The 14,805-nt window shown below is 34.0% G+C and overlaps 1 protein-coding gene across 3 annotated transcripts in view; it reads left to right on the top strand.

The window, feature by feature from the left end:
- The window catches only part of CCDC171 (coiled-coil domain containing 171), a 147,309-nt gene that overhangs the window by 63,812 nt on the left and 68,692 nt on the right, over positions 1-14,805 (top strand). For all 3 annotated transcript variants that reach the window (XM_040580067.1, XM_040580066.1, XM_040580068.1), the window contains exons 17-20: positions 385-501; positions 5,299-5,525; positions 6,157-6,324; positions 8,006-8,191. In XM_040580067.1, coding sequence (XP_040436001.1) covers positions 385-501; positions 5,299-5,525; positions 6,157-6,324; positions 8,006-8,191 — 698 coding nt within the window. The remainder of the gene's footprint in view (positions 1-384; positions 502-5,298; positions 5,526-6,156; positions 6,325-8,005; positions 8,192-14,805) is intronic.

Genomic DNA, 14,805 nt, shown 5'->3' with positions numbered 1-14,805 from the left:
ATTTCCTCTTCTTTTATGAATCAATTTTAATATTTATTTCCTACTAAAAATGCACAAAGTTCGCTTTCTGATTCAGGTAAAATATTAGTATGAGGTTTCTAAATGTTCTTTAGAGATGATGTAGTCTACCTGTCCCTTACTGTTACCAGACCTGGTCTTGCTTCCCCCTACAAGGATAAATGGTATCAAAAATGTTTCCCAAACTAGAAGATCCATTTATTTTTCTGTTTTAGTAGTTCTGGAAGCATGTTTAATAAATTGTCCCAATAACATAATTAGTTTGTGTCTTACATACTTAGTTTAGGTCAGTTTCTGAAAAAGCTGGAGATAGTAGTGTGCCTTATCTAACTTGGTTTTATTGCTAGCTATAGTTCTGTTTCACAGGTTGTGAAGAGGAAAAAATACGCTGTGTTGAAGCACTCAGCTGGTTTACTAGTTCTAACCTCCTTGCTGCAATAATCAGTTCTGTCGCTGAATTACAGGATATTGTAAAGAAAACAGGTAATTTTAAAAGTATATTTTGTAATAGAAGGTAAAAGAAACAATCAGGGTGCTTACATAATTTCCATTTTTAGGATATTAGTGAAACTATTCTAGATTAAATCTCTATAGAGAGCTGTGTTGTTGGAATGGTTTCATTTTCTTTAATTGATGATATGATACTTTATAATTTCAGTATGTAGATTCATGAAAACAGAAGGCTGGAGAGTGCTTCTAGAAAGCATATGAATAGTTTTGCCTGGTTTGTTGTGAGATAAAAGAAAGGTATCTACACCATGCCAATAGATACTTGGCTAACCTGTTCTTAAAAACTAAAAAAGCTATTATATTTCATATAAAAAGCTTTATTATTTTTATTAAAACTTCCTAGTCACCTTGTTCCACTGCTCTAATAATCAAAAAGTATTTCACTGAAGTTCAATCTATTTTTTTTTCTGTACAGAAAATCTACATAATTTCTGTCTATTTAATTTTTGTATTTCTTAAGTGTAGGCTCTAAAACTGGGACATATTCAACCTGGGACATTACTGCTGCTGACTGGAAGGAAATAATTTCCTACTGTATTTTATATGATACGAATCTGGAATTTCCAGATCTGGAAAGCAATTGAATTTGATGGATACTATTTTAATCTGGTTTACTTGCTATCTTGAGGTTTTTGAAAAAGAAAAAAAATGCTCTCAATTTATGTGATGTATGGTAGTCCTTATTTTATGTCTCTGTGTTCCTGATGTATATGCTTAATTAGATTTCTGTCTAGATTCCCTAAATTTCTCAGGCTCTCCTTGTATAGAATTCTACTATGCCTATGGAAAATTTTAGTGCCAGTCTCTGGAAATGTCACCTCTTGATTCCCAGCTGTTAAGTGTCTTCCTTGATTTCTTTGCAATGAGGACTGATACAGTATCTCACTTGGGTCCTCTGTATTGCTGTCATCCTTAGTTCTTTGGTACCTGGTAGTTTCAAAGTCCAAACAATCTGTCACAGAACAAAGGATATTAAAGGAACAATAATTTATGTGAGTAAAGGGAAACAGCAGAACAGAGAGGAGATGCGACATGTCCTAGAAGCCTGAACAGTAACCTGGTACCAGAAGTCAGCCATTGAATCAAAAGTGTTTCAGTTCAGTTTCAGGTGCTCTCTTTGGTCATCCTGTTTTCAGTAACTTTAATTTACATCTTTACAAAACAAAGCTTGAACTGTGTTTCAGAATATTTATGGGGTTTATACTGCAAATGTTCCTGTCTATTGTGTTGAGTAAAAACAGCAAATTGAAAAAGAATCAGGAGAAATTTTACAGCAGCATCGATGTGCTGAAGTGACAATTTAATGATATTTTGCTGATATTGAAGTATATGAGATTTCTGGTGGACTCTGATACCTTTGCACTCAGAACAGTTTTGATTTTAAGAATTAGGAAAACCCATGCTGAGGGTGTTTTCGCCACAGTCAGTTTAGTGATTCTTTCATAGCTTATCTCTATTTCAAGTCATTTTCACAGAACCTCAAGACCTAACTGCTGATGTGCTATTTGATCTCATGAGCAATGGAATTCCAAAAGCCTCCCCAAGAACTTTTCGTTCAAAAAAGAGTAATAAATAATTTAAAGTTTGGCATGAAATTTCCAGAAGTATTGAAGTGATAAAGCTATGAAGGAATTTATTTGAAAGAAAGCTTGCACACTTAGGAAATTATTTTATGTTCTGTAAGTTATATTTGAAATAAGATTTAAACCTTCAAACTGACTTAAATTATTATGAATTTTTATTTAATTTTAATAGGCAATCTGAGAGACATCTGCTCTATTCAGAGCTTGAAATAATGGCAGTTCCAGATTAGTCTGTACATCACAGGAGAAGCAGGCACAGGAGACGCTATCTAGATCTATGATATGGAATGATTCATTGTCTTAAAATTACTTTTAAAGATGGCTAGGTTCTGAGGAACCATTTGGGGCAGCTGAAAGAAGCCAAATCCACATCACTCAGATAACGCTGGAACTTTTGGGCTTGTGTGCTCTGGTTGGTTGAGGCATATTTCTTGAACTTCTAACTTTTAAAAAAGTAATTTTGGTTTGACATTCATGATCATTTCACTTCACAGTGTTCATTGGTTTTGTTCTTATTCCAGCATGTCTTGGAGTGATCTCTTAGCTTCAGTTTGAATATAGGTTCATTAAAGCATTGGGTCTTTTTTGCTTTGTTTTTTTGTAAGATTAATTTTGTAGGTTTGAACAGAATCTGTACTGTGATAAACCACAGACAGTAAAAGTCAAACTTTTTGACTACAAATATTGTCAACTGTTACTTATACAAAGCTTTTGAAGCTTAGCATGAAAGTGTCTTTGTAGTACTCTTAAACTCATCCTGCTGATTGTTCTATTTCACCAAAACAGAGTAAAGAATTCTTCATCTCTCAGTGAAGCAGATTTGTTGCTTTTCATTGTATTTTTCTTAATGTAGAATTAATTGCTTTTTGTGATATACTTTTGTATTTGTTAGTGATTTCTTATATACATCACAATGTACATCATTTAATGCTTTTATTGTAATTCCTTGATCCTTTGTGGGCAAGTACTTAAAATGTATATACTTAAACTGTATATTCCCAGTGATTATAGATAATGTTCTGCGTGAAATTGCATTGTATTCTCACTTCATCATTCAAAGCAGTCAGTAACTTGCATCAACATATTTCTGTGTATTTACTGCAAACTGCACTTCATAAAACAAATAAATAAGCAGGGGTGATGATTTGCTTTTTTATTTCCCATCCCAAGAAAGTATCTTAAGTTGTGGGTGCTAAACTGTACTGAATAATGGGAATCCTGATTATGAAGTGAAATGATGATTTCAAAATGCTACAATTGCCTGAACTATTATTATTACTTTAATATGGTTAAACTGGAGGTTCTAGACATAGGGAAAGGGCCTGCCATCTTATGTACTGCACGTATGGAGAAACACTGTGTTTTTTGGCAGGCAAAAAATCTCATGTAAATTGAGATACCAGGTGGAAATCCTAAAAAAAACCTGAAGGGACAGCAGCTCATTGACAGTGTCCTTGTTTTGGTATTTACCAAAAACATGGCAAAAGAGAGGGTTTTTTAGAAGGCTTTGGTGTCACCTTACATGGAAGGCAATACAAATATTCTAGTTTTAATTTTAGGTTTATTTGACTAAACATTTAAACTAGTGAATGCATAATGACTAGAGAAAAGAGATGGTCTTTGAAACTGAAAGACAGGTAGGAGAAGATAATCTGTGATAAGACTTAAAATGATGAAAGTTTTATATGATCAGTAATAGAGAACCAACATAAGGAAAAGCGACGAGCCTTGGCCAAAGTAGGAAGAACTTTACCATGGCAGTTTCTTCTAGGTAGGAGAATAATAATTGTATTTATTTCAAAGGATGTTTTGTTATTTGAAGTGCAAGATAAAAATGCTGGATAAGTTTTTAGCTTTAAAGATGAATAGGAAGAGTGCTATCTTAGACATGAAGAAAAGACAGATTTACTCTTAGCTGGGATTATGGAGAGTACATACTCAAAAATGGTACTCCAGGTAAGTACTGAAATCATTAGAATGGTGGTGTTTTGAAACCAAGCAGGAGAATGCCTCTGAAAAAAAAGAGTATTTGACTTTATCCTGTGCACTTTTTTGTTTGCTCACAGATAAATTTCATCTCATGTGTGTAAATGATAAATTATTTATGATGAGAATTATAATCTAAGAATATCAATAGTCATGAATCTTTGACTTATCCTCAAAATGTATAAAAATAAATTCTTTAACTTAAAAAAGCCATTTTTTTTCTGTTTATACTCTTAAGTAAATATTTTAATTTACTGCAGCAACAGGAGATCTGCTGTACTACTGAATGTAAATAAGCTCCTCCATGCTTGTCGTCTTACACTGATAGTATCATAAGACAAGTAATGACAGATTAAGACCTGCCTAGCAGAGGGAAAACTAAATTACAAGACTTTTATTAAGGCATAAATAAACCTATTAACTGTTATCTGGAATACCAATTAGTGGAAGGAGCACTGACAATTTTATTTATCAACATTAAACACAATTATTAATTACAGACCTGACGAATCTAGCAGTAAGCAGGACATGTTGGGTGTGCTGGGGCCTTAAGTCCATTATATGAGAAGGATGATTACCAAAATCCTGTGGGGAAATAAGTAATTGTAGCTGTAAAATTTTAATTGCCTTGGAATAAGGTAAATTATATTCTCTTGTCTCAGAGTATAAATAGTATGGCATTAAGGTACCAAGCCTCGCTAATTTTGAACAGCAAATGATTTAGACATCTATAGAGGGGAGGGAAGAGGAGTCAGGAAACCCTCAGAAATTTGCAGTGTAAATACTGTGATAAAGTGATTCACCATGTGCTGTCACTTCTGACATACTTGACCTGGCTTGCATTTGTCTCACTTGTTTTCTGAATTACAAAACTGCAACACCCGAGAAAGACTTAAGAAAGTAGAGTATTGGAGGACAACATAAAAAGAACAGGATAACTATTATTTGACAAACTAATCCTTTTCTTTAGAATCTTATCCTACCCTTCTGTCCAAAGGTTGATAAGAGTAGTGTGGTCATTGCTAAATACAGAATTTGTCCCAGAGTCTCTCTTGAGATATTCCTGTGAGCTCAATTTTCCAATCTTGAATGGAAATTTACTACTATTTTAAAGGTGCTGTTTGTTGTTGCTTTTTTCCACTGAAAAACCCCAAAACTAATAACCTACTTGATGTTTCTTTTACTTTATTGTTTCTTAAAGATCCAGAGGTCTGGGTTTCTGGACACTTACTTGTAAGTGCAGCCAGGAACTCCTTTGCAAGACTTATGGACAAGCTGATTGTACTAATGGAGACTGTTTCGCTAGACAGCAGCAGGAGAGTTACTTACCTGGAGAAAGACTCCTTGGTACAGAGGCTGGCTCATGGACTTCATAAAATAAACATCCAGGCTGTGGAAGCTGGATTCTGTGAAAGACTACCCATTATGGTATGCATATTTATAATGCTGTTTCATGTAAACACTAGGTTCACAGAATGTTACAGTGAAGCTCTCTTGATAGTACTATTAATTTTGTTTCAAACTGTTTATGAGTTCATTACATTGTAGTCAACTGTATAGAGAATCAGAAGTTTATTTGCAACATCTGTAACCATTAAGGTGTGAATAGATCTTTGTCAAAAAAGAAGAGATCCAAGAAAACTAAAAAAGTTCTATCGAAGTTGTATTTGCTTTATAAAGACAAACTTGCTTTTGGCTTTAACTAACTGTTAAGGATCTTCTTTTTTTATGTGCTATTTTTTCTCCTCCTGACTGTTCCATCTTGCGGTAAAGATAACCTTCTTCCCTTTCACCAAAATGAGAGGATAATCTCTTTCTCACATCATCTGTCTATTATTGTGGGCCTTATGTGAACACAAGTACTTCCAAAAAACCAGAATTTTCAGTAACCCTCAGCAGTAGGTGAAATAGGTTCACATTTTTACACTTGTGTGTGCCTTTTAGAGATGGAGGACAAAGTGACAGCTTTGTCTGATTTGCTTGGCTATTAAATATGATTGATTTTATTGCTAAAATAACACATTTTATAGCACATGAATTTGTTTCTGTTTACTAACAGAAAAGCATAGCATCCTTGAAGAAGCAAATATTTGAATTTACACAAAGACTTCATACAGCAGAGGTGGAACGCCGCGCACTGCGCCTGAAACTTGCAGAATTCGAATGGAATTTCAGTGAGATGAAAAAAGAGGCTGACAGAACCCAGAGCCAGATGTTTAAGCAATCTGTAAGTATATTTGATTTAGATAAGAGTGCTTAAGAGATCCTCTTTTTCACACACTTTGATTTGTGTTCTTTTGAAAAACAAGTATAAAATCAATCTACTATTCACAAAATTTTATAGAAAACTTGCCTTGTAAATTTCACTAAACTAGAAGTCAACTGTATTTGTAAGTATCTCCTTTCCACAGGAGTTTCTCTTTGATTTGTAGAATGAGGTATCTGTGTAAATTACGTGTTTGGTCTTCAGCAACCCAGGTTTTCTTCCGTATATTGAAAACATTGGTATGCTTTATATACCCTAAAAGGATTTATAGATTTCATTTTAACAGAGTAAATTCAGCTGGAGTGAGGATATCCAGTAAGATGTTAACGAGAATTTCCTAAAGCAGAAATGTGGTATTTTAAACTCTGCATGGATATTGCTGAATATTATGATAGACTTTTTACTGTAACTTTGAGTATAGGTTTAATCCTGAGCTAGTCAGTGCAAATTGTAGTGTGGCTGTTTCCCTGAAGGAGTAAGTTTATGGCAAGGAAAAAAAAAAAGCCCTCTTCTACATTCTCAGTAGCAGATAGGCACCAAATTCCTCTGGCCCTTTGTTGTCACTGATCGATTTACGTAAACACTGTGAGTTCACTAACCTGTAAATGGCACTGTCTGGCAGGAATGAGAAGAGACAACAAAAAGGGTTCTGTAACCACTTGAAACCATAGTGTCGTGAATAATGGACTTGGTGTTTGAGGGATTAATGCCATTTTGTGGGTTTGTCAGTTTGTTCCCTGTTGTACTTGTGGAACTGTGCCTTCAGTCCTTATTGGAGGGGTAGAAACTTGTCTTACTTTAACATGCTGGAAGTTCACTGGACTCATTTCCTCTTCCTTTTATAGGCTGCATTCAGAATTGAGCTCACATCTGATCTGTCTGTAGAGAAGGTGAATAGATGAGGATTCTTATACATACTTCACAGGTGCATGCTATAACTGAAGCAGTTGTGTCCCAGAATGAGCAGCATTTTCTGTAGCTGTGCCCAATGTTCATCCTGAGACCTAGTTGGTAGACCTGTCAGTATGTCCCTTCCAAAACACTTCCAAGCAGAGAATATGTAATTGAATGAAAAATGAACAATTTCACATCCATTCTCCTTCGTATTCCTAGTTGGTAAAATGGATTTTTTTCCCCTCAAATTGTCAAGGTTATATCTAAACATCTTCAGTTTTGTTCTTAATGAGTGTTATTCCCTTACAGTTCTGGGACACTTAGATGCAATTGTCAAATTTTAGATTGTCAATCAAATATAGATTATTATTTTCCTTGAAGATTTATTTCTTCTTTCTGGAACATTTGGGGAGGGAGGAATTGAGTCCAGAAAGGTATTTTCAAGGGTTAATAAGATATGCACTGAAATGTGGAACATGGGTCGGCATATTTCCTTCTAAATATTGATTCTTTACAACCTGGGGTGCTAATTAGAATAATGAATGCATACTTTTTACAGTACCCTGAATGCTTTTGTGAAAAAAGTTGTCTGCTGTTCTATTGTTCAGTCATCTGTCTTTATGTTAAAACCCCTAAATATGCAGTTTTTGTCTTAGAATTTGATATTTGCAAGTGGAATTCTGAAAGTCAAGCATGTAAACAAGTGAATGTAGTTACATAATCAAACACAGTTTATTTCCCTTATCAGGAATTGATCACCCATGAGAGGTTTGAAAGTGCATGCGAAGAATTAAATAACGCATTACGCTGGGAACATGGGGCACAAATGCTTCTGAATGAACAGGCGCAACAGCTACAGAAGTTAAAAAATGAACTAGAACTGCACTGCAGTGAAGAAGCAGATAAAAACCAAGTCTTAAGTGAAACTGTAAAGGTAAGATGGTTATCCTTCTGAAATAGGCATCAGAAATATACCTTTTATTGAATAAGCCAAATCTTGCGGTTCTTGTGCAAATAAAATTATAGGATGCATGCACACATACTTCTCAGGCCGTTGGAATTTTTGGGTACTCAGAAAACTTTCAAGGTGAAACTTAAAGTTATTACTTCCCTTTTCTGTTTTTGGGACGGGGATTGGTGGATCTGTAATCTGTCAAGTGTCTGGATTTTATGTGATACGTAAGAGATACAAATTATAGCTATCAGATGTTTGCAGACTATAGGAAGAATAAAGGAAGAACACAGGAGTAAGTATAGAAATATTTCAATTTTTGATAGAGATCATAATATTTTAAAGCCTGGATTAACTGTTTCCGGAATGTAATCTTAACGAATGCATTTTTCAGTTTGGAATATGCTAGATGAGAGTAGAGAGAGATCCTTTTTCATCAGGATTTAGAATTTTCCCCGGACCTAATGAGTCATGAAGGAAAAGACGTTATCAGAACCTCTGATAGCAAATCAAGAGAGGATAAGAGGTTTGAAACTAGGTAGCTATCTAACATGGAAAGAGAAGAACCTTGTGATGGCAGGCCAGTAATCAGTGGTGACCTGAGCTTTGCAGCTTTTGTTTATTTTTTATTTAAAGCAAGTTTTGCTGCTTGTCTGCTGTTCAGCCCTGCTACTGTCTTTCCACCTCCCAGTATTCTGTGGATAGTTGAGCAAAAGAGTCTGTTTCAGTGGTATTTTAAGAAATAGAAGCATTTGTGATTCTGAGGAAGATTTAGAGATGAAGTGGTAAGAAAGGTCAAGAGGCAAGAGGAGAACCAAAAAGTACAAGCTATAAAACTAGTAGAAATGCCAGCAACCATTGCTGAAAATGTAACAGTGAAAATGGATGTCGAGGAGGATGACTTGCAGCAGAGTTGAAGTGATATACAGTGGAGGAAGCTGAAGGATGTTAAATTTAAGGAGGGTTTTCATTAGCAGTATTATTTACTAAAATTGTCTTACTTCAGTAAGGATGAAAGACAATGGCATTTCCAATTTACCTGTTGTTTTTTATGTTTTTTTCTCCCTCCCAGGCCCCTAACTTTGGGTGTTTCATTTCAATACAAGAATAAACTTACGTAATGCTCATCAGGTTACTTTTTTGTTTCAGAAATAACTGCAGTGTATATAAGCCATTAGACCTGTGTTTGATTTCTTTGGGAAATAGTTGATTCAAGATTTAAAATGAATATTAGGCTTATAAAGAAGGGAGGGAGTGGAAAGTAAGTGTTATCTGAAATCTTCATCAGGGTCTACTCTTTATACATTAGTGTATGGTATTTCACCATGTTTTAATTTATATGTAAAACATACTTTTACACTTGTTCAGAGGAAATAAAACAAAATGTAAATTGTAGGCATTTAAAATATAGGCTGGAGTTTTAAACAAATGTATTACATGATGATTCTGATTGTTATTAATTAAAGGCTAGATGCAATTTTTTTTGAGACAGTAATGATCCTAAAATTAATTCTAATACTGCAGCTCCCTAGCAGTTGTTTGCTACTGGAACAACTTGATTCATTGTAAGATGTTTGATTATAGCTGAAATCTGTAAAGATACAATACAATGTTATAATACAGTTGTTGTGATAGGATGGAGGATAAGAAAGTTGACAAAATAAGCCTTAGAGCAAAAACTTTCCACTTAAACTGATCTGGTTTTCTGATTTTATTACTTTATAATTCTCAGGGATTTCCGTGGAGAAGTTTTGAACCAAGTTTCAGTTGTAGTCTTGTTACTGTGTACTGTCCCTAAATTTTATACCATGAGGCTGGTTGATGTCTCTTTAATTCCTTTGTGATGTTTACTACGATAATTAGCACAAAATGGTTTTGTGGTCATAACGGGCCTGTATCATTGACTGTATCAAGGAAGGAAACAAGATCAGCTACAGTAGCATGGCAACACATGTTTATGGTCTTGTGTTTCTTGATTTTTTTTTTATCATGCATATATTATTTTATAATGTATACTTCCTAAATCATCATCTTGCCTTCAGTTTTTATCATTGCTTTTTACAGTTCCAAACCTGTGCTGCGTAAGTATTTCCTAAATTCAGGCAGTAGTCTAACACAATCTACTTTGATACCAAGAGGTAAAAGGCCTTTTTTTTTTAAATTTTGAGGTCTACATGTTTGGGTTTTTGAAACTTACAAAAATGTCTTTCATAAGCTTTTTTTTTTCTCCCATGTTTACCACAATTCCACTGTATTCATGGCTTTATTCATTCAAAGGCAGAAATAGTGTCTGCCTTTGCATTGGTGTTTTAACTAAGAAACATTTTTCTCTTGGCCAAGCAGTTTTTGCGCCCTAAAATTATAGGGTTTTTTTTAGTTCTTGTGTTGCAGTACAGGGGAACAATCTCATCTTTGTAATAATCAACCCATACCTTTTAAAACAGTGTTCTCACAATTGCATAAGCTTTTAAACTCTTAAATAGTACCGAAGTATGGAAAAAACCCCACCTGTTGCACTGAAAAAACTAAAAAATATGCCTCTATCTTCATCTTAAGATATAAAATAATCTATCAGTCTAGACAAAGTATATATAAAATGTTGAAGAATGTGATAGTGGACAAATGATTTCAGATGGAATAGTGTCATGGAGTTAAAAAAACTTGCTTTGAATTCTTTATTCATAGTTTTTAAACAAGTGAGAAGGGGTAAAATAAAATATTAGATATTTTTACTTTTGATAACTTATGTTTAAACTTACTCAAACTTCAGCAGCAATCAGGAGATACTTTGGTATTCATGTACTTTCATAAAGTAGGCTTATTAAAGGAGTAATACTTAATTTCTTAGCTTTATCGGTTCAGATTTTAATCCTGTATATTCTTATCTTCTTAATGGTGTATACCATAGAGACATCCAAGGTAGCCAATTAGATTCAAGGTCAACTGGAACTAAGCAACTCTTCTACACCACTTTTTTTATTAGATGAGGTAAATCAGTAGCTCTGGTTCCCCTGTCTTTGAAGAGAAACTTTTACACAAATGCTAAACAGGCATCTATAACAGACAATTTTTACTGCTTATACAAGCATGTCTTAATTCCAGTAAAATAATTTTTCTTCATATTGAGAAGCACTGTGTGTATATTTACTTTCTTTTAGGTATATTAGTACTGTAATAAGAAAAAAGTATCTTTTTTAGGTTTAATTTATGGAGCATAGTCCTATAAATCATTAATGAGTAACTTTGTGCATTTCAAATGCAATATATGTTAAATCACGTATCTTGCTACTTACCTGCCTCAAGAATAGTCTTCAATAGATGTTTTAAAAGAAGATACCCTAAATTTAGGGTTTATTCACTCTGCTGAATTCAGTGAAACTGCCATTGATTTATGACATCATCAATGAGAAACAAATCTCATCCAAATGTCTGAGGAGGAGCTTTGGAGTGTTTATTTTACTATGTATTTCATTTAAATCATAGTGTGCATATTCTGTGTTGAGAAAGTATAGTATCCTTTGCTAAACAGAGACATCTGAATTAATTAGATTCTGATGGAGATTGGAATTGCTAAAAGCATTTGTTTTCACTGAGCAGGTTCTTTGTTCTTGGTGTGGATTTCAGGTGAAGGTGGTAGACAATTTGCTTCTTTTTGTTGCTTTTCCTTTTCATGCTTTTTTAGCCACATACTTACCCTGGAAAATAATTTCAATTATTTATACAATTTCTTTTACTAATACCATTGAACACACTTGCAAGTCAGTTTTATAGTTTGCTATTCTGCAAATGATGTGGTATCTTCACTTATACAGAAAAGTTAAAAGACCTCACTTACATAAGGAAGACCAAGTGATTTTCATGCTTCTCAAATAGAAGAGCAAAGGTTACAGTCACTATATGAACAGAAATGGGGTTTGGATTTTTTTTTTTCAAGTCTCTTGACATCGTATGTTGGAAAGGTCATCAGAATTAGAGCTCACTGAAGGATACTGTTGATTCCCAAAAATTTGCTTGCCATTTTGTCAAGTAATGGCATTTTTATGTATTGCCTGGTTAAGTTGAGGGCTGTTCTTTAAAGAAAGCAGTGTAGCTGATTACCATTAGCATCTAACTTAATAGAGACTTTGTATTAATCAAGCTTAGCATGTTAAAGAGAAGCAAGCTCCCCTCTGAATAGTTTAGAAACTAAAATTCATAATTCATTAATTTTCTTTTTTTTTTAGTTTCTATACTCTCTGTTCTGAACACCTAAATAATTTATGAAGTAGGTAAGGATGGATTAGCATTGCCATCTGCCCTATTGTTAGTCACAAGAGGTCATATGTTTTCTTATCACAATAAATTACAGGTTAAACAGTTTTGTCATGTGTTTCAGTTTGGGTTAACACTATTTGTAAAGTAAGCCTCCTTGTTCTTGTTCTGTTACATAACTTCCACTACTGATAACTTATTAGCTAGATAGTCTTCAGATAGTTAGGTCAAGTAAAGACTTGCCCTGGAGGTGGTCATCTGTGCTTTCTTGTTTAAAGATTGCAATGCATTCATTGTACATTAAACTTAGGTGTATGGGAAGGGGTAGTATTCCCAAGCTTCCTTCTAGTAGCTGCTGTCTTTACATAATAAGAGATGGACTGGACCTGAGAGCTGCTTTTCACAGAAGGAAAGAGAAGGTGACTGTGCCAAAGTCTGCAGACTGTTACTCAGCCTGTGCTTCAGATACCTAAACTTAAAATTCACTTTAAATTTCTCTCTTCTGTGGTTTGTCCATGGTGTGAGTTTGTTTCATTGTCTTACTGTCTTCATTATTATCTTATTGTTTTTAAAATTACAAACTTGAGCATTAAATCTTCTCTTGGAGATCAATAATTGTACTCCGTTCTGTTTAGCACTTTGAAAGCAGCTGTTTATGTTGTGCATGGCTCTCCTGGCTTTGCTTCTCTGGTTAGTCTCCAAGATTCAGGATCCAAGGGTTGCCCTGTTCTGTTTCTATTTTAAAGATCACTTCATTAGGAATATTGATCCCTGCATTTCCTTGCTGAACTACCTTATTTCCAGCCAGGTTGTTAGTTAGGTCTGTGTATTTCCTTTGTTCTGTGCCTAGAACATTCATCAGTATCAGCATGAGTAGTCTGGAGGGACTGAGGTCAGTACATGGCCTTTGGAAAGTATTGTATTTGCTCCGTAGTCATCAATGAGGCACTAAGCAACTAACATCCAAGTTGCTGAAGGTCTGCATTAACTTTTCTGGAAAATATGTAAGTAAAGAGCAAAATAGAAGAAAGAAAAAAAGTTAAAATTTGTGGTTATGAACTAGTAATGTGTTTGCATTAACATGAAATTCAGTACAACAGTTCAAAATTTTCCAGTATCAGTCACACATAATTTAATTAGAAGCTCTTGTTTTGAAAAGATATTGACATTACCTTTGCGTTAGTTTCATTACTCAGCAGTTGCTCTTTTGTCCAATTTTGCAAGTTGAATGTCAGTAATAGTTTATTGTAATGTGAACAATGTTAAGATTTCATGTTGGAAATCGAACATGTATTCATACCAAGAGAATGTTTTTTGTTATTTTTTAAATTATCTTGCTGCACAATATTTTATTGGTTAGTGGTAAAAATATTATTCAAGCTTTTTTTGTCAGGCAAATTGTTTACTATCTTGGTATAGTAAGAAAGTAATAAAATAATCTCCAAAACTGATTCTGTTTTACATTGAGAGAAAAGTGAAAGGAATTGTCAGTTTATTACATTTATGTTCAAACTAGTCAGTTGTAAACATCATTTATCTAATAAGAAAAGACAACCCTATGTTAGGAAAAATTGTATTTAATTTTTAATGTGTTGAAGAGTTTAAGATAACTGAGGAAGATGCTTTCAGTGTTGTAACAATTTGGGTGTAATTTAAACACTGAGGTAGAACAATGGAGTAAGTCATGATTACATAACATAACTTTTGTTAATCTGAAAGCTAATTATGACCAGGAGTTAATTTCCAGGTAAGAATAGGTTTTCCCTTCTATAGAAAATAACGGAGTAAATTTGATCATGCTAGTCTTAATTCAGTAGTCTGATTTCAACAGTCATTTTACTAATCATGCACTGAAGTGTCCTTCTGCTGTTAGTTTCCAGAGGAAGGCAAGTAACCAAGACAGGCAGAATTGTGCCCAGGAATAATGAAACCAATGTGGAAACAAGTCAATAATTTGGACTGTGTGTTACTTCTCAACAGATGGCTAAGACCTTGAGGTTTTGGTCAAATATATTAATGACTGCAGAGAGTGTAGAATACTGTAGTTATAATTTTACAGTGTAATAATGTTGCCTGTTTCAGAGGATACTTTTTATCTTGACCATTTGCTGCGCCATGCTAGTAAAAAAGAAGAAATTCTCACATTCTATCAAAGATTAAATAAAAAGGAAAACTTTAACAAAGTAATTGCATGAACCAGAGGATTTTTATTGTCTTTTAAAAGTAACTTCCAATATTTTCTACGTATTCAATTTGCAGGAACTGTTTGCCTTCCTTGGGGGAAGGGGAGAATAAATGGAACAATATTGGGATCTGAAAGCTTAATGGTCTTATTGCTTCATCGT

Source organism: Falco naumanni, chromosome Z, assembly GCF_017639655.2.
Source record: "Falco naumanni isolate bFalNau1 chromosome Z, bFalNau1.pat, whole genome shotgun sequence".
Taxonomy (NCBI): domain Eukaryota; kingdom Metazoa; phylum Chordata; class Aves; order Falconiformes; family Falconidae; genus Falco; species Falco naumanni.
Note: the sequence above shows the minus strand (reverse complement) of the source record. Positions and strands in the feature narration are given on the sequence as shown.